Genomic DNA, 23,261 nt, shown 5'->3' with positions numbered 1-23,261 from the left:
GAATAATCAATGAGAAAATCAGAAGGATTCTCTTCTTCTTTTTCCCCCTATTTTCTTCAGGCTAAGTGAGAAAAATGTCCATTTCTTGAATTTGTCCCTTCAAGAAATTCACACAAATTTGCCAAACTACAAAACTCGTTTATATAACTAATATTTGCCATTACAACATGAATCAAACAGCAACTTCCCACCACAAGGGCAAATTGGTATTTGTTATTCACACAAAGTACCAGAAGCAAGTCTGTTTACTGTGGATACAAATAAAAAGCTTTACATATGAACTGTCTATCTTCTGTTTTCTCTTAACCAGCAATGGTGATAAAAAAAAACCGACCTATAATTTGAACCTCTAAATGGAAGTCCCATCTCCCCCCACTCATATTATACACAAATTTTACGAGGAATATAAAGGTAAACGTATCTCATCATCACTATTCGTGGTAAAAGCCAAAACTGCGGGACGGAATTATCAGGTGACATCACTTGGGCACCTGGTTCTGTGGCTGATGACCCTGTGGCTTAGTTTGGCATGCTGTTGACATCACACGTAACCGTCGAGCAATCTCCGTGAATGATGGGCGGGCCACTGGGTCAGGGGCCCAACACTGCTCCATTAGAAGTCGCCATTCAGGATCGCAGAAGCTTGGCACAGGTGGTCTTAACGTGTTGTTCACTATGCCTCCTGCGTGCAAGAAAATACACCATCAAATAGAGTGCTGTTTCTAGGATATTTTTCCCCTCCAGTTAAGGAAGTACATAGAAATCACAAGTACAGAAAAAAATCAGATATAAAATATTTTTTTTTTACAGATGGAATTTGATTCATAAATTGGACTGAAAATAAGAAAATATAAGACAAGAAAGAGCATGTTCTTGGATATAACAAATAGTAATGCCAACGCCATAGCTAAGAAAAAAAACAAGGAAAAAGAAAGAAAATGAAGCTCCTCATTGAACTCAGCATTAAGAGATTATATGCAGAGAGACTGATTTGGGAAAAATCATTGCTAAACATCTTTGCCGGCAGGTGAAACCTCTGATTCTCTGAATCTTTTCATTGCCACCAGTCGACCAATCCCAAGGTTGCACAAGTCCTCGGCAATGAGTTTCCCTCAAGGGCACCTCAGACAATTCAAGAGGAAATTCTCCAGTCCGATAGCGGTAAGAGTGTGAATGCAGAATTTCGAACCCAGGACATCCGGTTTATACGGCTCGTTCCTAGACCACTATGCCATCCTTTGGGTTCTTACTTTCCTTGGATGGTCTGAGCTGCCAATCGATATATTTTGATGTTTGATTCATTTAAATTTATTTCCTTTCCATTATTTTTTTACTTGATTTTGAGTTACTTTTATTTTATATTTTATAAAGGGTGCCACAGAGCAGACTCGTCATTTGATACAATTAGAAAGGATGCTTTTCACACATCAGGTGTAGTGGTGCTCTACAAATAAAATTTATTGCTTAGTTTAGTCTCCCTGAGAGTGAGAGAGAGAGAGAGAGAGAGAAATTATTTCAAACCTATGATTGCTCCGTAGTGCATATTGGCATAAGGCTCCTCACAGGTGAGAATCTCCCAAAGGACAATTCCAAACGAGAACACATCAACCTGCAAGTAAGGCATGCATTGAACTATTATGGATTGGGCACAATCTACGAGAAATGGAAGGCATAGAAGGCACCGTTAAAACCATCTTCAATAATTAAACACCCATCCCCAACAGTAAAAGGTGATGCTCATCAGTTCTGAATACTCATAGGTTTAATACAATCGAGTGCCACTAGCTTCTATGGTAAATAGCTTCACCAAAGAACAACAGCAAAACAGGTTCAGGAAAGAAATTTTATTTTCTTCTTGTACAATAGACTCTAGATAAAATAGTAATTTACCAAAACTAACATTCAGCATAGGTCAAGTTTGCATCTCCCCAAACTATTAAAGAATCAGCCAGTGATACGTTTAATCTAATTTATGCTTCTTCCTAAAAGCAAGAAATATACTGTATTCTTACTTATAAAATATATATATATATATATACACACACACTACCTCACCTTTTCAGAAACCATACTACTGCTCCCATTCAATAGCTCTGGAGCCATCCATGGAAGGGTTCCCCTTACACCACCAGTCACCAAGGTATTTCTTTTAATTTTTGACAAGCCAAAATCCCCTACCTGCACAACAAGTAGTACGTCACCAAAAACCTTTTCTTTGATGCAAAAGAGGAAGTTTAGGACGACCCTTTGGCAGGGGGTTGCAGTGTGGAGTTACTCTACTGCTTAGCTGTGTGTGAGAGAGAGAGAGAGACAGAGAGAGAATATTTTCAACTATTTATGAGGTCTGCCAGAGACATCCAAACCACCAGCATTAATTACCTTGCAAATAGGTCGTAAAGGATCTTTCAAGTTGACAAGCAAGTTGTCACACTTCAAATCAAAATGAACAATATTTTTGGAATGCAAATATTCCATTCCAAAAGCAGCATCCATTGCAATAATGAGTCGCTTGCGATGGTCGAGTTGCCTGGACATATATTCAACATATTTAAGATGACGAAGATATGAGGAAGTTCAACTTCTTAAGCATTGAACAATATATTACCTATCCTTGCTTAGCAAAACATGTCTAAGAGAGCCATTCACCATGAACTCAGTCACAGTGGCTAGTGTTCCTCCAGGCCCATCTTGAACCACCCCATAAAATGCCACCACATTAGGATGGTGAAGCTTTGAAAGAATTTCAGCTTCACGCCAGAACTCCGTGGTCTGGAAAGGGTGATTACCGGTTACTGAGAAACAAACATATGACAAAGTAGTCTCCCTTAATGACAAAAAAGCAACCGGTGAGAATACCCTCCACCAGTAAGTTCCGGAAGTAAACTGGAGCACCAGAAACGGGGACTACCCAAGCTAATAGCAAGGGATCACAGCCATCTCAAATTGGCAACATAATCCTTCCTAGACTTCAAGTTATAATCATGATATACAAATGAAATGATAGATAAATAACTTAGGTTTGATTGTCGCAACTGAAATTTTCAGGATGACTCTTTCATGTACTCAATTAATCATTTGGCAGGAAAACAAATTAGCAAACACCTGAAAGACCTACTGAATGAAAGAAAACTCACCAATCTTTCCTGCTCAGATGAGCGACCCGTGAAACAGATTTTTTTTATTCGCTTAATGGCAACATCTGATCCTCTCCATTTTCCATGATAAACTGTCCCAAAACTGCCAGAACCCAATTCCCTTAGCTCTTCAAGATCTTCATTCTTAATGATCTGTTACGACATCATGAACAGTAATCAAGGAAGGAAGCATACAATTGATTCAATATAAATGCACGAAGTGCCAGTGCCAAAAACTTTAATGCCCACAAGTTCTGAAAATTTTGCCACGTCCAAAGAGAAACTAAACTTGCAGTTAGAACACCGTGGGAAGGGGAAGGGAAGGGAGGAGAAAAAACAAGGAAACAAAAACACAAACAGAGGAAAGATATAATTAAAACAGTTCCAGTTCCCTAGAGCAGCTTTATATTTTATTTTTAGTTCTGGCGAAAAAGGGAGGAGACAGCAGCCAGTAACCATTTCATATGAGCATAGCAATTACCAAGTCATAATCATACTGACTTGTCACACAATTAACAGAACGAAGGTATTCAACAAAAGAATTCAGGTGGAGGCCCAACCATGCCTCCCAAATACCAACATTCTTTAATGGGCTTAACTTTCATGATTTTCACGTTTGTTTTTCTTTCTTTTTTTTTTATCAGTAAAAGATAGATATTATATATATGAATGAAAAAGGTATAGCCCTTGTACACAGGAAGTATACATAAGTGCTCCTAAATACATTCTAAGAACGATAAATTAAAGACAAGAAATCCTGAATATTGTCCCCATGCAAAACAATAGTGGAAAACCAACACATTAGAGTGTGAAGAAAAAAATTCTTCAACTCGGACATTGTACGCTCCTTATCTTCAAAGCACCTCGCATTCCTTTCCGTCCAAGTACACTACATAATGCACAACGGAATCATCTTCCACACTGCTGCCACTTGTTGACAGCCCTGCAACTTTGTCCAACAACTCCACCACTCTCATAGGCATGACCCAAGCCACACCAACCCTTTGAAAGATCTCATCCCACAACGCCCTTGTTACCTCACAGTGTAATAAGAAATGGTCCATAGATTCTCCATTCTTTTTACACATGTAGCACCAATCCACCAATACACAACCTCTCTTCCTCAAATTGTCCGTGGTCAATATCTTCCCAAGAGCAGCATTCCAAACAAAAAAAGCTACTTTAGAAGGCACACGAGCTCTCCAAATATTCTTTCATGGGAACGGAGTATTGTCAAGATGTGTAGTCAAGATGCTATAATACGCCTTAACTGTACATATCCCGTGATTATTAGACCTCCACTTCAAACTATCTCGTTGTGCCCTAGGAGTCTCCGTGGAATATAATAAGCTGAAAAAAACTGAGGCACTAGGTAATTCCCAATCATGGAAATCCCTATTAAACAGAATATTCCATTGGTGCGTACCATGAGAAAATAACCGCACATCCGCCACTGAGGCTTCCCTATTAGCTGCAATATGGTATAGAGCCAGAAAAACCCCTTCCAATGCCTGATCTCCACACCACACATCTCGCCAAAATCTGATTCGATTGCCCTCACCAACTACAAAACGAATTTGATTTGCAAAGCATGGCCACCCCTTCCTTATATACTTCCATAATCCCACACCATACCCCCCTCTCACTTCATTAGAGCACCAACCACCTAGCCCAATACCATATCTAGCATCAATAATATCCTTTCACAATGATCCCCCCTCCAAATGATATCTCCAAAGCCATTTTCCTAGTAAAGCTTTATTAAAAGTTCTCAAGTTACACACACCCAACCCCCCATTCACAATTGAGCCACATACAGTCTTCCAACTCACCAAATGAAATTTTTTCTCCTCCCCCATGCCTCCCCATAAGAACGCCTTAAAAAGTTTCTCCATTCTATTCACCACCCCTACAGGCATAGGAAACAAAGATAAAAAATAAGTGGGGAGGTTAGTGAGAGTACTCTTGATAAGAGTGAGACGGCCCCCTTTTGATAAATACACTTGTTTCCAGCCAGCCAACCTATTCTCTATCTTCTCCACTACCCCATCCCATATAACTCTATTCTTGAAGGTTGCTCCCAATGGAAAGCCCATATATTTCATTAGAAAAGAAGAAACCTTACACTCCAACAGGCTTGCTAAACTATAGATATTAGAGACCACACCCACAGGCACCATCTCAGACTTGCCCAGATTCACCTTTAGCCCTGACACTGCTTCAAAGCAGAGTAACAATGCTCGTAGAGTTTGGATCTGGCTTCTATTCGCTTCACAAAAAACTAACGTATCATCTGCAAAAACAAGGTGTGAGATGATAGTAGAACCACTAGAACCATTGCCCACCTAAAAGCCAAATAAAAACCCTCCCCCAACAGCAACCTGCACCATCCTACTTAAAACCTCCATAACTATAACAAAAAGAAGAGGAGATAGAGGATCTCCCTGGCGCAGACCTCGCGAACTGTCAAAGAATCCAGCAGGTGTGCCGTTAACCAGAACTGAGAATCGGGCGGTTGAAATACAATAACGCATCCATGAAATCCACCTATCCCCAAAACCACATCTCTCAAGTGAGTATAATAGAAACTCTCAGTTCACGTGATCATATGCCTTCTCCATATCAAGCTTGCACAGCACACCTGAACCTCCCTCCCGTAATCTGTGGTCCAAACACTCATTTGCAATGAGTAATGAGTCAAGAATTTGTCTCCCACGAATAAATGCATTCTGAGACTTGGAAATAATCTGTTCCAACACCGGACTAAGCCGGTTAGCAAGAACCTTCGAGATAATCTTATAAACACTACTAACCAGGCTTATAGGCCGAAAGTCTTCAATAGTCAAAGCCCTGTGTTTCTTGGGAATGAGAGCAATAAAGGTCGCATTTAGGGATTTTTCAAACTTTTGAAGAGAGTAAAATTCATTGAAAACCTGCATAACATCACCTTTCACAATGTCCCAACAAGTTTGAAAAAAACCTATTGAAAAACCATCAGGCCCCGGCGCTTTATCTTTAGCCATTCCAGATATGACCTTGTAAATCTCCTCTTCAACAAAAGGCCTCTCCAAAACACTCACACTATGCAAGTCAATTGCCTCAAAGTTCAAGGCATCAAGCTTCGACCTCCAAGGAAACAATTCTGTGAGGAGAGTCTCGTAGTAATGTACTATATGGTTTTCTAGCTCGGGAGGAGAAGAAAACACCTAAGAACCTAATTGAAGTGACTCGATAGCATTATTATGCCGATGTGAATTAGCCACTTTGTGAAAGAACTTCGTACACCTATCACCTTCTTTCAACCAAAGGGTCCTGGATTTTTGACGCCATGAAGTTTCCTCTGACAACAAAACCCTCTCCAAGTTTGCCATAACCATGCCCTTCCTCAATAACATCTCCTCTGAATTATCTCCCAATAACTTTATCCTCCAGCTCTTGCAGTCAGTGTTTTTGATACCGTTCCGTACCGGCCGGTACGGCCGGTACATACCGTACCGGTCAGTTGGCCGGTACCGAAAATATGCTATTCCGTACCGGTTTAAAAACCGGGTGTATCGGCCGGTACCGGCCTGTACCGGCCGGTATTTTATGTTTCGGCCGAAACATAAATTTCGGCCGGTACATATTTCGGCCGGGTCAGTCGAGTTTAAGGCTGATGGCATTTTCGAAATTATGTCAAATAGTTAGGGGCAAAGTTGGAATTTCACCTCAAAATTAAAACCTACATTTCTCTTCTCTTCTTTCACGTTCAGACTTACTTCTTCCTTCAAGATCATCACACGGCAGCCGAGTCCCATAGCCAAACAGCGTAGCGCGGCAGCGCCAGCCCAGCAGCCGAGTCCCAGACCGCAGACGGCCAGCCAGCTGCCAGCGTCCACCGCCCTCCGTCTCGTCGCACCGCACGTCGCCGACCACCCCCTCATCTCGGTATTTTACTATTTTTTTTGTTTTTTACTTAGTTTGATTTTTTTTTTGTTACTTTTTTTATAAATAAATCATAATTGTATTTTTATAGATGTTTTAGATTATATGTTTGTAGATGTTTTAGATTATATTGTTATAGTGTTTATTTTTATAGATGTTTTATATTATATTTTTATAGATGTTTGTTTATATTTTTATAGATTATGTTTTTGTAGATGTTTGTTTATATTTTTATAGATTATATTTTTGTAGATGTTTTAGATTATATTGTTATAGTATTTGTTTTTATAGATGTTTTAGATTATATTTTTATAGATGTTTTATAGATGTTTATTTATATTTTTATAGATTATGTTTTTATAGATGTTTATTTATATTTTTATAGATTATATTTTTGTAGATGTTTTAGATTATATTGTTATAGTGTTTGTTTGTATTTTTATAAATGTTTTAGATTATATTTTTATAGATGTTTGATAGATGTTTGTTTATATTTTTATAGATTATATTTTGATAGATTATATTTTTATATATGTTTGTTTATATATTTTATAGATGTTTGTTTATAGTTTAGATTTGATTGAGTTTCTTCTTAATGGCTTACTTATAAGTGTTAATGTTTTATACTTTAATAGTTATAAATGTCTAGTTGTCAATCAACCGGTAGTATGACTTCAAGTTCAACTCCAGCACTTGCTCCTGTAAGATCAGAAGATGCAGCTTGGGCCCATGCACGTGCAGTGCCAGGGGCAAGAAATAATACCGAATGTTTATACTGTAATAAAGTAATTAGAGGTGGCGGAATCACTCGGTTGAAGTATCATCTAGCTGGGATTCCAGGCGATGTAGAAGCATGTAAAAAGGTCACTGAAGATGTAAAATGGCAAATGAATGAGTTGCTTAATGAAATGAAAAAAAGTAAAGAGAAGAAAAGAAAATTAAGTTTAGAGATTGGAGGCGATATAGATTTAACATCTGATGATATTGATGATGGTAATAGTATAGAGGGACAGTCTCAGCTTTCAAAAGGTAAGGGGAAGTCGAAAGAATCTGGAACTGGAAAGTCAGTGGGTGGATTGAGTAGATTTTTTGCTCCAAGAACAACTCCTGGGGCCCAACCTTCAATTAAGAGTTCTATGTCTTCAAATGAGATGATTGTAAAAGCAAAGATGGCTGTAGCACGTTGGTGGTATGATGCTAATCTGCCTTTCAATGCAGCTCAATCCAAGTTTTATCAACCAGCTATCGATGCCATGACTGCCATCGGGTCAGGATTCAAAGGCCCATCTTTATATGAGTTGAGAGGAAATTTGTTAAAGATGGCTGTAGATGAGGTTCAAGATTATTTGCAACAAATTAAGAAGGTTTGGAATGAGACCGGTTGTTCACTAATGGCAGATGGTTGGACAAACCAGAAGCAACAATCAATAATCAACTTTCTAGTTTATTGTCCGAAAGGTACAATGTTTTTGAAGTCTGTTGATACATCTGGCCTTCGAAAAGATGCTGAAACATTGTTTAATATCTTTGATGAGGTTGTTCAAGAAATTGGAGTTGAGAATCTTGTGCAGTTCATAACGGACAATGATGCAAGTTATAAAGCTGCAGGAAAAAAGTTACAACAGAAGTATGGCTCTTTCTACTGGTCCCCATGTGCAGCTCATTGCATAGATTTAATGTTGGAGAATTTTTCTGATTCAAGATGTTTTCCCCTTATTGATGATGCTATAAAAAAGGCAAAAAAGATAACAAAGTTTATCTATAACCATGGTTGGGTTTTGGCATTGATGAGAAAAGACTTTACCAAAGGTCATGATTTGTGTCGTCCTGCAATTACAAGATTTGCGACAAATTTTTTAAGTATCCAATGTTTGCTATTGTTTAAGAAAGAACTCAGACAAATGTTTACTTGTGATAAATGGATTGCATCAAGTCATTCTAAGAGTAACATAGGGAAGGAGATAGCTGAGATCGTTTTAGAAGATAAAGAGTTTTGGGCTCAATGTCAATTTATTGTCAGAGTTAGTGAGCCTTTGGTTCGTGTTCTACGACTTGTTGACGGGGATGAGAAACCTGCAATGGGATACTTGTATGATGCAATGGAAAGAGCCAAAGAGAACATAAAAGCAAGATGCAATAATAAAGTTGGTTTATTCAGTCCATTCACCAGGATCATTGATTCAAGATGGGATAGGCAGCTTCACAGTCCATTACATGCGGCGGGTTGTTTTCTTAATCCTGGAATTTACTATAGCCCCAATTTTAAAAATAAAAATGATGTTGTAAGAGGCTTCAACAGTTGTGTTATGAAGATGGAACTTGATCCCGATAATCAAGATAAGATCATTGCAGAACTTGACTTGTATAAGAATGCAATAGGTGAGTTTGGACATTCTTTAGCAATCCGCCAGCGTGATAAGATTAATCCAGGTATTATCATTTATCAATATCATTTGTTAAATAATGTGACTTTGTACTTTAAATTTTATCTTATTTTATTTTTACTGATTAATAATTTATAATTGCATTATTGTTATAGTTGCATGGTGGTCCCAATTTGGTTGCGAGGTTCCAACGCTTCAAAGGTTTGCTGTTCGAGTGCTAAGTCAATGTTGTAGTGCAACTGGATGTGAGAGAAACTGGAGCACATTTGATTTTATTCATTCAAAGAAGAGAAATAGATTAGTGCATAAACGTTTGAATGACTTAGTATTTGTTCGTTATAACTTGAAGCTGAGGGAGAGGTAAATTTTTTTAATACTAATGTTTTCACTCTTGAAAAATATATAATATTTTCACTTATGTTTGATTTTATTTTTACAGGAGCATAAAAAAGGGAAGAGATGCTTTAAATCCAATCAATCTTGAAAACATTGATTTGATGGAAGAATGGGTGGGTGAAGAATCTGAGCTTCTTGATGGAGAAGATTTGGATTGGGCAAATATTGAGGAGCCATTAGCCTCACTAAATGAGGAAGACAATGATAATGTTGGTATTGATGTTGATGACAGTGATGACGTTGATGAAAATATTTTGATTAACATGTCGAATCTTGATCCTTATTGTCTTTTTGATGAGGATGAGTATCTTTGATGACGTGGTGACGTTAATGACTTTATCATGATAATGTTGATGTTTATAACTTTATGTTAGTTGTAACTTAAAACTTAAGACTTGTATTGAGAAGTATTGAGTTTATGACTTATTCTGTTGTTATTTTAGAATACAGTTAATGCTTGTATATATATAATTTATTCAAGTATAAATTATTCCGAAACGGTATACAAAACGGTACCAGTACCGGTACCGGTACCGAAACGGTATCGGGACCGAAATATTATCCCGAAACGGTACACGAAACGGTACCGGTACCGAAATATTTCGTTCCAGTGCCTTGACCGGTACGACTTCCGGTACGGTATTCAAAACTTTGCTTGTAGTTCCTCCAACAGTGCAGACTTTTGATTATCAATGTGACCAAAAACCTCCAAATTCCACTTCTTCAAATCATGTTTCAATACCTTCAACTTACTTGCAAGAATGTAACTTGGAGTACCCATGAACTGATATGTAGTCCACCAAGCACGCACCCTCTCTACAAACCCATCTGCTGTTAGCCACATGTTTTTAAACTTGAAATACCGGCACCCCCTGTGAATACCCCCACAATCCAAAATGATAGGAAAATGATCAGAACTGACTCGAGCTAGTCGTTTTTTACTCACTTTCGAATATTGAGCTTCCCACGCAGGAGATACAAGGAATCTATCCAATTTCGACCACACCCGCCCATTTGACCAAGTGTATTCACCCCCTACCAAAGGGAGATCCATGAGATCAAGATCGAAGATGAACTCGCGGAATTCTTCCATGGCCAAAGAATTCAGACAATGTCCTGAACGCTCACTAGGAAAGTGAATAGTATTAAAATCGCCCCCCATACACCACGGCACATCCCAAAATGAGTATAGACACGCCAACCTCTCCCACAACCTTCTCTTATCCCTATCCACGTTAGGTCCATATGAGCCTACAAATGCCCATTCCCAACCATCAACCACATTTTTAAATCTAGTCGCGACCGAGAATTCTCCGATACACTCCTTGATCAACTCAACAACTCTTTTGTCCCACATAAGTAACACTCCACCTGAGGCTCCCAAAGAAGCCAAATAAGTCCATCCCACATACGAGCACCCCCATACACTTCGCACAATTTTCCTATCAATGAAACGCATCTTTGTTTCTTGAAAACACACCACATCACCCTTCCACATCCGCAATAATGATTTGATACGGAGGCGTTTATTGCGATCATTAAGCCCCCGTACATTCCATGTTATAATCTTAGGCTTCATAAGAAACTATATTGCCCTTCCCTTTCAATCTATCCCTTCCACCACTCCCTTCTTTCACATCATAATTAATGGAACAAGTTAGCCTTTTAAGCTCCCTATCCCGCTTTGTGGCTGACTTTGAATGACTGGCCTCAAGTGCTATAAGAAGAGCCTTGAATTGTTCTTCGTAACCTCCAAACGAAATCCCAATGACATCTTGAATCTCCTCTACCTTCTTAAACACTCAATTTGACGAACAACTCCCCAAAGTAGCGCTGGGAGGGAGTGTACACAAAGGAGTTAGGATGGCCCCCTCCTCACCTGTGCTGACAGGAGCAAATAAGGCCAATTCTGATCCACACACTAAATCTGACTCCCCAATGGAAGGAACAAGACCCATCGGAGACCCCAGTGATGAAAGGCCATGTTCCGAAATGATTGACTGCATCGGATTCACCATTGGGCCTCCATCCACCACACACGACCTTGTCTGAGTATTTTCTAGTGATAACCCACAAGGTAGCGACGTGAAACCCACCAATAACCCATCCTCTGCCAACGGTAACTGCACGGGAGCAACATCTGCTCCTTTGACCACCACTCACGGCAGAGACTGAACGTTCTCCAACAAAAAACCAGGTGACGGCATCGGGAAAGCAGCCCTCGAAATGAGAAGTTCCTCTGTTACCTCGCCGTTGTCCCTGTCTTCCGGTCGGAGTGGCCCTACCGGCACACCATGGTGGTCGCCCACCACCGGCGGTTCTTTCTGTGCCGGTATGGGAGCCAGCGAGGCACTTATCGGTGCCGCCAGTGTTTGACTCGGGCCAACGACCGAAAACTCGGGCCTCACCCGAGTCCTCTATTTCCAACATTGCTCTGGGCCTACGGCCTGGCCCATACCCGGGCCCATGCTAGAGCCCATCACGGGCTTCCCTTTTCCAGCACCCAAGCCCAAGCCCAAGCCCAACCCATCTCCTTCACAGCCCAACCCAAACTGCAGCACCTCCTTCCCCTTAACACTGCGTTTCAGCCAAAGAATTTCTTCCAATAAAAACCCAACTCTTTCCTCCATATTACTCAGCACCCCTAGTATACTTTCCTCATTTGACCCAAACCATGCGTTATCAACTACCCCACGATTCTGCACGATCTCTGAACAGGCCACGGCTGGCACCACAGCACTCACTTCTCGCGACTGAACCTTCTGTGCTTGAAGCACCTCACTGTACGACCGTGAACCACTTGTTATTAACAATGGAGCACCACCTTCTTGCCTGAACAACTTCAAGTTTTCTGCCTGGAAAGCACTAGGTGCTCTGTTTCTCACCTTCGAAACAGAGGAAGAGAAAGGAGGACTGAGCTCCTTCACTGTATTTCCAAAATTTCTCCACCCCTCCCCCTTCCTTCCTTCCTTCCGGCACAACAATCAGACCTCTTCTCTTGTCATGCCCAAATTCCGAGAGGGCAATAAAACTGCCATAATAATTACTACCCCTCCGTACCATCAACACCATATTTCCTTTTCTACGAGTTCTCAAGAACTCTGCAGAACCCAGTGATGCTGCACATTCCTTCACCATAGAGCCCAACCATCCCATGGTTTCATGATCCAAAGAGATGTATTTCACCACACGACGACTTGCTCTCTATGATTCTCCACCACCTTTCATTCTCCTTTCTGAACTCAAAAACCTTCTAATCAATAACAACCTCCCTGCACAGCCCCATCAAAACCAAACAATATTGTACCCAAACTGGACTAAAACTCAATACTCTCAAAGAACTGTTGCCAACTGGACTAAAACTCAATACTCTCAAAGAACTGTTGCCATTAACGCACCAGTACCAACAAAACAAGGAAAAAGAAAAAAACCAACCAAAAACAGGAAGTGTACAGAGAGAAAATATTTTGAGGAGAGAGAATTGGAAGAAATATTTTTCTTCTATCACTCATCTCACGTTTCTTTTTCTCCTTTTAGATAGATGTATCTTTTATATACTTCCTGGGTACTTGGATATTGCCTTTTAATGAAATCTTATAAAAATGGTACAAAGGATGAGCCTGATTCGTCATGCAGATCAGAATGTTAAAAGAAGTAACTGATACATAGATCTTAATGACTTGGAAATGTGAGACACCTATCAAGGGTTTCTCGGCTCAAAACCAAAGAACATATACATAGTCTGGAACCTTTCTAAAAGATATACATACAATGAAAGTTATGAAACCAAAAACTACAATAATACAGTAGCGAGGATCTTAATTTATTCAACCTGCATTCCAAAAAGAGATATTCATGTCAAAGCACCTAATACATAAGAAATAACCTTGTAATCAAACATGACATGGCACATGGATCACAGTACAATAACATCAAAACCAGGTCTAGCTAAAAGGTTGATCATTGTCGCAGACAGGACAGTTGAAAGACCATTAATATAAAACATAATGACTATATATCAAGTATTAACTACATTATCTATCAAAAAAAGTATTAACTACGTCAGAGAAAATCTGGAAAAAATGTTACCAGAGATTTTCTTTAGTCTCTTGGTGTCTCTTATCATTGCTTGCATTGTTGCATTATGATTATATATTTTTCTATGTTCCAATTCGTCATAACTTTAATTTGTTGATAATAAGAAAAAAAGAAGAACTTGCTACATTCAGAAATAAATTGCAAAGAAACATGCCACATGATGAATTAAGCAACCTGCAACACAAACTTCAGGGAGCACTGCAGAGAGAACAAGGGGGATTTAAAAGATTTTTCAAGATTAGGATATGGACCAACTTCCTGGATTTATCATGATGAGCTTCATAGTTTTTTACTCATAGGTATAGGTTTATTACTGACTTGAGTAATTTGGGAAGCAAACAGATTGTAGCCTGCATATAAATTGGAATTGGAGTTGTGTAAGTTGTACTAGCTATTAAAGTTGTGTAAGTTGTACAAATTGGAATTGGAGTTTGGTCTTAGAATTCAAGGGAATGGAAGATTTTTGTCCTATTCTTGACGACCACAAAGCCCAACGCAATAGATATGAAGATTATATCAGCTGCATTATCTTAAGACAATGATGTTAAACTAAAACCAAAGTATCTAAATGCATTTCTTCATAGAACATATACAACATTCAAAACACCTTCATGGTCTTGACTACGGTTCTGAAGCAAATCCTCAGTAAGGTTTCCTTCTCTCTGTCTTGCTCTTTTATTCTTTCTGCTAAAGATTTTTGGGCAGCTGCATGCCTGCAACTAAAATCACTTTCTAGAGACTAAAAGTTTCTCCAAGACTAATTATTGAGACTGTTTGGAATTCATTGCAAATACATTCATGGATCCATTATTTCCTCATCAATCTAAATGTAGAACAATCAAGTTGTCGTCACCCTAATTCTAATAAGGATTGCTAATTCATTTTGAGGTCAAACCCTTGTTCTAATCTTCAATTACTATTGCTTTTATGTAACTTTGCAACAAATTAGGGAATCTGCCAGAGACCAAATTACTAATCTGATCATATCTCTTTCCTCGTGGATTACTTATAAAAAAAATAGCACCTTATGGGTTCCCCAGTCGAAAAAAGAAAAAAGGAATATAATTAGTCCAATACCTAGAACCTTAAGGTAGACAAGATTCAACCTGGTGCTATATCAATCATGAAGCAAAAATAGGAGAACCATAATCCAGCCATCCAGCAAGGGATTTCATTTAATTTTTACAATATCAAGTATCACAAATTAATTGTTTCTTCCTCTTTTTCTTTCATTTTCCTTCCTCCTTTCTCTCTCTGTTTCTTCCTTTTTTTCCTTCATTTTCTTTCATTACTCTTGTTTTATAGGTAATGAAGACTCACAAAAAATTCCTGCATTATGATTCAAAATAGCCTTGAACTAAAAGCCAATATATAAATATGCTTTCTTTTACTTTTGCCATCTTTGATTTACAAATAAATATGAAACAAGTGATCATGCATATACACACATATAGAACAGGTAATTACACATGCGCATGCGCGCGCACACAATACAGAATCCAACGATCACTCCTCACAAATGAAATTTCTAAAGTCCAGGATCCACTAGTTCACTCTGCTTCCAGATGCAAAAAGGGATCATCAAGATATATCTAAATCGTACCTCGAAATATTTGTTACAATGCAAGTGAAAAAAAAATTAAAAATAAAAACTTCCATGTAACCTCATGCTGGTGTGTAGTGTAAAATAAGGCATGATTCAACTATTTCCATATTGATGATAATGGAGATGCAAACTTTAAGCATCATACCCAGGGATTAGTCAGTGCCAATCAAAAAAAAAACTTTGAGCATCATACCTGCAAGGTGTTAATATCAAAATCTGCCAGAGAAAGATCAGCAAGAGGTGCACCGGCATTCTGAATATCCAACTTCACATCCTATGATTGTTAAGAGAAATAATAAAACATGGTCACATGCAGCAAGCAATACGGGTGCAGGATTGGTAAAGAAAAATGTCACGAAGTACCTCATAATCCGATTCTGGCATTCTGGGGATAACCTCATCCAACTGCACACTTCCATTTCCCTTGAGCTCAGGACTGTAATCTGGTTGCAAATTCATGGTGTTGGGTCCGATAACACCAGATGACCCTAGTTGAAATTCTTCATCCAAATGGATTTGGGAGTCATTTTGATCTAGAGCTGCCACCCCGTCAGACTTCATTGGTGGATAGCTGTAATCTATAGGAGCCCCTTCCTCATTTGTGAGTGAGGACAAGAAGCCTAAATGATCCTGATCCATAAGGGAAATATCTTTTCTGACAAACTCATCCTGGGCCAACTTTCGAAAATATGACCAGTGCTTGGGCTCATGATTCTCCATGTTCAAGCTCAAGCCAGTTCCGTCACTAGGTAGTGGGCCCATACCAGAGAGGTTCTGTGATATTCTCGCCTTTGAGAATATATCAGACAGGAAATCATGAGGAAAGCGATCATTTATATCAATAAGAATATCTCCCTGCTCTGGATTACCAACAACAGGGGCCTCACCTCGAGGAACGCCTCTAGCTGGCTTCTCGGCCCAAGCCAAGGGCTCTGCATTGGCCATACCGTTATTCCCACTATTCTTACTGGTAGCCATCTCACTCCATTCAAATTCTTGTGGCCTTAAAGCAGAACCTTCCATGTGCTTGTCAGATGTACCTTGACTTAACATTAGATTATTCAAGTTATCATCTTCTTTACTGTTTATAGAGTGATCTTTGTAGTTTTCTTTTATCCAGGCCATTCCACGTTCATCCTCAGGATTAATCTGCATATGTCTCAAATTAGATTTCTGAAACTTTGACTCAAGCTTATCCTCAGAAATATTAAAGTGTATGTCATTGATATACTTTTCAAGCTTCACCAGTTCATCTTCAACATTCTGAGTATCTGTAAACAGAGGTTGTGGAGATGAGTTGGAACACTCAGCCTGAAAAGCCACATGTCCATCATGCAACTTATCAACTGATTCGGTAATTGGCTGAGAATGATCAGAACGTGCTTGAGTTATCAGAAACTGAGGACCTAAAGAATCATCAGACTTGGACAAGCGGTTCAATTCTGACAGCTCCCTGGGAATTGGCTCAGAATGAAAAACCGGTGGAGGAACCAGCGGTGCTTCAAGGTAGCTAAAGTCAGTTTGATAAGCCTCAGAGCCACCATATCCCAGAGTGATTTGTCCACCAGATGCAAAAAAATGGACATCTTTGTTATTCTTTGTCCCATCATTTAAACCTTCAGCTGACATTTTATTCAGTATGGGTTCCTGGAGCTTTTTATTGCTTTTCATAGACACCAAGGATGATCCTATGTCTGCAGCGGAATTGGTAACCAACACTTCTTCACCAGAAATATGACTCAGAACAGAAAAATCACGTGGATAGGAAGAAACAGGATAATCATGGTCAAAAATTTGATCTTTGTTTGTTTCATTTATTTTTTGGAGTGAGCTTTCCCTACTCATTTTTGCCTCCTTTGATGATGCTTCCTTCTCCTGCAATTGAGTTTTATCAGGTTCATTTAGCTTATGGGCTGAGCTATCTCTTTTCAGCTTCATCTCTTTTCCAGATACTTCAGGATCTTGTAAATGAAAACGATGCAGCTGCCCAGTCAAACCTCCCTGCTGAGTCAGATGGCTATGGACAGGTGTTGGAGCTAAATTCTCTCCAGCAGTGGCATGGTTAGAATGATCAGAACCATAACCATATTGTAATGCAACTGACAAGGAAACAGTACTCTTTTCATCTTTCTTAGGGAAGCTCTCCAAAGGCTGGAAAGGAGAGAAAAAATGCTGTCCAGCTTCTCCATGATGATTCCTTTGTCCCTGATAAGGATATGAATTGGATTCGTAAGCACTAGATGAGCTTGGTAGCAGAGGCTGAGAAGACTGACCAGTGGACAAAGGTGTATCAACTGCCAAATGTGCAGTGCTGGCAGCAGCTAATTCTGGTGCAGCTCGACCACTCCCCCTTTCAACATTTAGGCTGATTAACTCATCCAAGTTATTTCCTGAAGCACTTGCCAAAGCAATTGAGTTCTTTCTCAAACCTAAATCCATTCCATTCACAGCAACAACATACTGAATCTCAGAATCACCCTCAGTGTTTCCGAGACCAAACTCAGCATCCTCCAAATCACCATTGCAAAACAGGAACACCCTTAGCTTCTTTGATCCCCCATCTTGCAGGCCATCATTACATTCTTCCATCATGTTTTGCAGGTCCTCATCAGAAGATACGGACACTAATGCATCAAGATCCTCACCAGGAAGCTGATATTTTATTGAATTAGTTTGGTTGTAAATATTCAACATTTTCTGCACAAGATCTTGCCAAGAAATATCCTTCCTAATCTGGATAATGCGTGTCTCTCCACCAACATATCTAAGCTTTCCATCGCTGGGACGAGGCAAAATCTTCCCGCCAAAGCTGCAGAGGAACTTCACCTTTGTTGATGAGCTATCAAGGGCCCCTGAAGAGGCATAACCATGAAATCCTTGACTAATGTCATTCCTTGACGAGGTTCGGGGCACTGACTGCAATGAATCATAATAACTTTTGTCCTCGTGTGAGGAAGGTCCCTTTCTCTCAAAACCCTGAATGTGAGCATTTTCTACTGAACTGAGTATTGCATTTTCAGACCCACTTTCTGAACCTGTGTGGCTCATTCCCAGCACACCATAAGTACTTGGAACAAACTGCTGCCTAGGATTCACCCTTTCCCGCATAAATTCAAGAGCAAACTCCTCACCAGTTTGAATGGAGAAATTCAGCACAGGTCTTGCTCCAACCGACATATTGTAATCTGGAGGTCGCAAGTTGGTGTTGATATTACTCGACAGATCGGGGAAAAATCTTTGGTTTGCAGACCCAAGTCCCTCATTTCTAGTTTCACCACTGGTGTAAATTTGTTCATAGTTCTTCCGTTGGTCCACCGTACCCTTTCCCAGATTTCGCTCCATTTACTTCAACTTCTGGGGGATAAACACCCAATTTGAGATGCCATGAATATTGACCCAGTGAAATATCAACACAAACTACAGAGAACTTGCAGAGAACCTTCTTCAAATGCAGATAAGTATTTCAGATCCTCAATAAGGAACCTGGGAGTAGACAAGCTTTCAGTAACTCAATCACTCACACATAAACTTCTCTCAAACTAAGCAATCTTAAGACAAACTAGCATTATCCTCATTAAAAAAAAAAAAAAGCTTCAAGAATTTTATTCCTCTATGAAAAATAAAAAGATCTCTTAAAACACTATCATCAAATTTTAGAGGAAACAAAACCATTAAATATTATGCTGTATGTAGGTAATCTAATTCTAGCAAAAAAAAAAATAAGTACCAAATAGATTAATTTCACCAGCAAACACAATAGGCTTAAAACTTTTGAGGATTTGCAAGCGTTATCCACACACATCCTAATAACAATAATTAATTGTGTTAGGCTCATTCTAGTGACTTGGAGCTTTCAATTACCCCAACTTAGAAAAAGTCAGCTTTCTTTGTATGGACAGGTTCTTTGGGGAAGATCCTGATTGTGGACAACCTACGGAAATGTCGAGTCATTAATATTATTATTTTTTATAAGTAAACGATTGTATTAATAATAATATGCTTATCCCAAGTACACAAGAAGGTATACACGAGTTAATGCCTATATAGGAAGAAGAAAAAGAAACAAGAAAGTCATGAATGCCAAGGCCATTAAAATCTACAGTTATGGCCCATAAAAATAATGTTTTAACAAAGAGTGATCTAAGTTCCTCTATAGAGCGTTCTTTGTCTTCAAACGTCCGGTCATTTCGCTCCTTCCATGGGCACCACAATCGAGTCATTATTATTGACTACTGTTGCATGTGTAGAAAAAGTGATGAAATAGTGGATCATTTGCTGCTGCATTGGGAGGTTGCCAACACCCTGTGTGATGAGTTTTTGGAAGAGTTGGGTTAGCTGGGGTTATGCCTAAGAACGTGGTTGAGTTTATTACAAGTTGGAGAAGCCTTCAAGGTATTCCGCAAATTGCTGCAATTTTGAAAATGGTCCCAATTTGCCAGAAGAAAAGAAGTGATCGGTCTTTTGAAGACCAGGAATGCTCGTTGGAGGAGCTTAGATCTTTCTTCTTCAATACACTATTTCTCTGGGCAGTAGCTATTGATTTTAATGGGATTAACTTTTCATGATTTTCTTGCATTTTTTTCCTTCTTCCTAATAAGGCGTTCCCTCTTGTATACAAGAGATCCACCTAAGTGGGAAAAGGGAAAAGTGCTAGAAAATCTTGAAAAGAGGAAACGAAAAAAGCTACACTATTTTGGTCCATGGTCCAATGAAAGAGGGTATTAAGGAAGGAAGACTTGAGCTCAAACATTGAATCTTCACATTCTTCAAAGCTATGCTCATTTCTATCTCTGCAAACACTCCACAATAAGCAAGAAGGATCATATTCCACATTAGTGGGCAATAATGGCTAGAAGATCCATCACTCGAGAAGGCATAACTCAATCCATCTCAAATAGGCCAAAAGCCATACGCCATAAAGAGCATGCAACCCCATAATGCAGCAGAAGGGTAAGAATCTTCTCTAAAGCCATTGTTCAAGTGAAGAAGTTCACTCTAAGGGGGCCTTATTCCTCCAAATAAGCTTACAAGGGAAATGGGCACTAACATAAGCACACAACACATTAGAAGATACTTTCATTCGAACACACCTTTCCTAAATGTGTCTCACAAGATTTTATCTTTGCCATTACGTTCCACCCGACTTGAATGTAACTGGTCAAAGAATGATGCGAAGAGATCTACCTCATAGTCACTGCCCTCCTTGACAAAATTGACACACCTGACAACACTGAAAAGGATTGTGTGAGAGTTGATAGTGATCCCCGCATAAACATCCTTAAAGCAAGCGGTTCTAAATAACTCTAAGGAATCACATTTTAGTGATTTTTCACCACACCAAAAAGCATGCCAAAAGCAAATCTTGAACCTGTCACCCACAATTAATTTTTTTGATAAGTAAGAGGAGTCCCACAACCCCTTCTAGTAAGTTTCTAGAGACCAACGTCGCAAGACCCATTCACCTCATGAGAACACCAGCCACCACCCAAGCTTCCATAATCTATGTCCACTAGCACCCTCCAAAGGCTCTTTCATAGGCATAGCACCATGGTCATTTCCCCAACAGGGCTCTATTAGAGATAATCAAATTCTAATGAGGTTCCTTCCTCTCCACAAGAAACATTGTTATATATTCCCCAATCGGTTGGAAACTCCCACAAGTAGTTGGGAAAGGGACTTATATTAGGCAGGAAAGTTCATAACATACTATTAATCAATGTGCTTTTGTTGTCTTTAGACAAATAAGCCTCTTCCAATCCACCAGTCAATGTCTCATCTTCTCTAGAATATCTTCCCAAACCCCGAGGGAAGACCAAAATAAGCAATGGATAAGATAGAAATCCTACAACCAAGAATTCCTATTAGACTAGCTCAATTCTCAACCCTGCCAACAAGAATTGACTTCGACAAGTCAAACTTTAAACAAAATACAGCTCCAGAGCAAAGGAATAAGAAAAACAGAGATTATCTAATATCTTCATTTGCCTCGTAAAAAACCAAGGTACCATGTAGGAGCAAAAGATGAGAGACATTAAGCCCCACTCCATTCTCAATACCCATAGAGAAGTTTGATAAGAAACCCCTATGAATTGTAGCAGATACCATCCTACTCAGCGTCTCCCTGCTCACTCAATCTTAGTCTACTATCAAGGCAGGTCGTCTTTTAACATCTTAACTTTACCCACCAAAATACAATTTGAAGAACCTTGAAAATGGTAAGAACCCCACCATTGTTTCACTTTTTCCACAAAACCTTCTAACATTAGCCACATATTTCCAAAATCGAAATACTGTTTACCATCCCAAAAATCCTCACAATCAAGATGGAGGGGGAAATTATTGATGCAAAGCCTCATCGACCATTTCTATAACGCTCCAAGGAAGTGAGCTTCCCAATAAGAGAAAATGAAAAAGTGATCCAGTCCAGTCCAAGCAGGAATCTCTTGACAATTTGACAATGTAAAAGCTCCTACTCAATTTAAAGGATAATACTAACAAATTAATTAGTGAGTTGAGTAGAGAAGAAATGAAATGAGAGTTGAAAGTTGAATAAAATATTATTAGAATATTATTTTTTAATATTATTTTTGTTTTGGGATTTGAAAAAGTTGAATTGTTTATTATATTTTGTTTGAAAGATTGAGAAAGTTATAATGATGAGATGTTATCCAAACAAGGCCTAATTAGTAAAAAAAATAGTAAGTAGCGACTAAGCACCTCAATAGGTCCAAATAACTGACTAGAGCTTGAATCAGCTTACTGGGTGTGGAATTGTCCTAGATAGAATGCCAGCAATAGACAATTATCTGAAATGGGTTCAGAATCAACCTAGAATTAGTGTCGTTGAGGAGTAAGCAATAGAACCGAGGAATCAAGTAAATGAACAAAGATTGGTAAATGAAGTGAACCAAACTTCGCTACTGACAAGCGAGTTATTGTTAAAAAGTGAATCGGTGTTACTGTCAAGTAAGCAAACGCCATGCAGACCCAGAAAATAACATTTTGATACAAATCAATCTCAAAAGGCTTAATATTAAAGCTCACAAAACCCCGATTTTACAACCAACAAAAGCTAAGAAAGCGGACCCGAACGTAACATCAAAGCCAAATATCCGACGCAAAACACGATCACAACAAAAAATAAAATAAAACAAAAGAAAAAGAAAAAAAACCATTAATTGTGTGAGAGATCAAGTTCAAATCGCTACAGAATTATGACCAAAAAAAAAAAAAAAAACCATCAGAAGCTCAAAATCTTACATTTACCTGAGAAAGCAGAATAAAACAAACGAAAAGCACCAGAAGACCCTGAGCTTGCTTGCTAATCAGGTCGGCTCAAGCAAATTTCACATCGCGCTCTCTCTTATAGTTGATCTTCCAGAGCTGAGAGACGCTCCTCTCAACTCTCTCATATTTCATTTCCTTGAAGTTCAGAACTTTTTTTAGTAGAATTTTGATTAGTTTCGATTTCTCTCTCAAATTTTACGACTTTCCTTTCCTGTTGGTTCCATCTGGAAATGTCTCTATTTTCCAATTTTTAAGATTACCCACGCGCTTCAGTGACGCGTCTCTCGGTAGGTGTCAAAAGGGGACGGTCCCCACTTGATACAGAAATGCGAGCCTAACTTAGGTGGCAGGATACTGTACCGCTATCCTCGTAATCTTGCCGTGAACTCTGGTTTTGTATTACGGATTTTATTAACGCGATAATTTCTATAT

General features: G+C 39.1%; 1 protein-coding gene across 4 annotated transcripts; it reads right to left on the bottom strand.

Moving 5' to 3' along the window:
• Nucleotides 1-117: 117 nt before the first annotated feature.
• On the bottom strand, nucleotides 118-23,033 carry LOC121264868. Of its 4 annotated transcripts, XM_041168194.1 has the most exons (10): nucleotides 22,809-23,033; nucleotides 22,260-22,348; nucleotides 15,906-19,025; nucleotides 15,736-15,816; nucleotides 3,135-3,287; nucleotides 2,606-2,769; nucleotides 2,380-2,527; nucleotides 2,056-2,178; nucleotides 1,522-1,609; nucleotides 118-682 (listed from the first exon to the last, which is right to left on the bottom strand). In XM_041168194.1, exons 3-10 carry the CDS (start codon nucleotides 18,882-18,884, stop codon nucleotides 480-482), a joined length of 3,939 nt encoding a protein of 1,312 aa, XP_041024128.1. In that variant the 5' UTR covers nucleotides 18,885-19,025; nucleotides 22,260-22,348; nucleotides 22,809-23,033; the 3' UTR covers nucleotides 118-479. The 4 variants fall into 4 exon arrangements, with proteins under 4 accessions (XP_041024128.1, XP_041024129.1, XP_041024127.1 ...); XM_041168195.1 differs by lacking the exon at nucleotides 22,260-22,348 and having other exon boundaries at nucleotides 22,803-23,033; XM_041168193.1 differs by lacking the exon at nucleotides 22,260-22,348.
• Between the last annotated feature and the right edge of the window lie 228 nt (nucleotides 23,034-23,261).

This window comes from Juglans microcarpa x Juglans regia, chromosome 5D, assembly GCF_004785595.1.
Source record: "Juglans microcarpa x Juglans regia isolate MS1-56 chromosome 5D, Jm3101_v1.0, whole genome shotgun sequence".
Classification (NCBI taxonomy): domain Eukaryota; kingdom Viridiplantae; phylum Streptophyta; class Magnoliopsida; order Fagales; family Juglandaceae; genus Juglans; species Juglans microcarpa x Juglans regia.
Note: the sequence above shows the minus strand (reverse complement) of the source record. Positions and strands in the feature narration are given on the sequence as shown.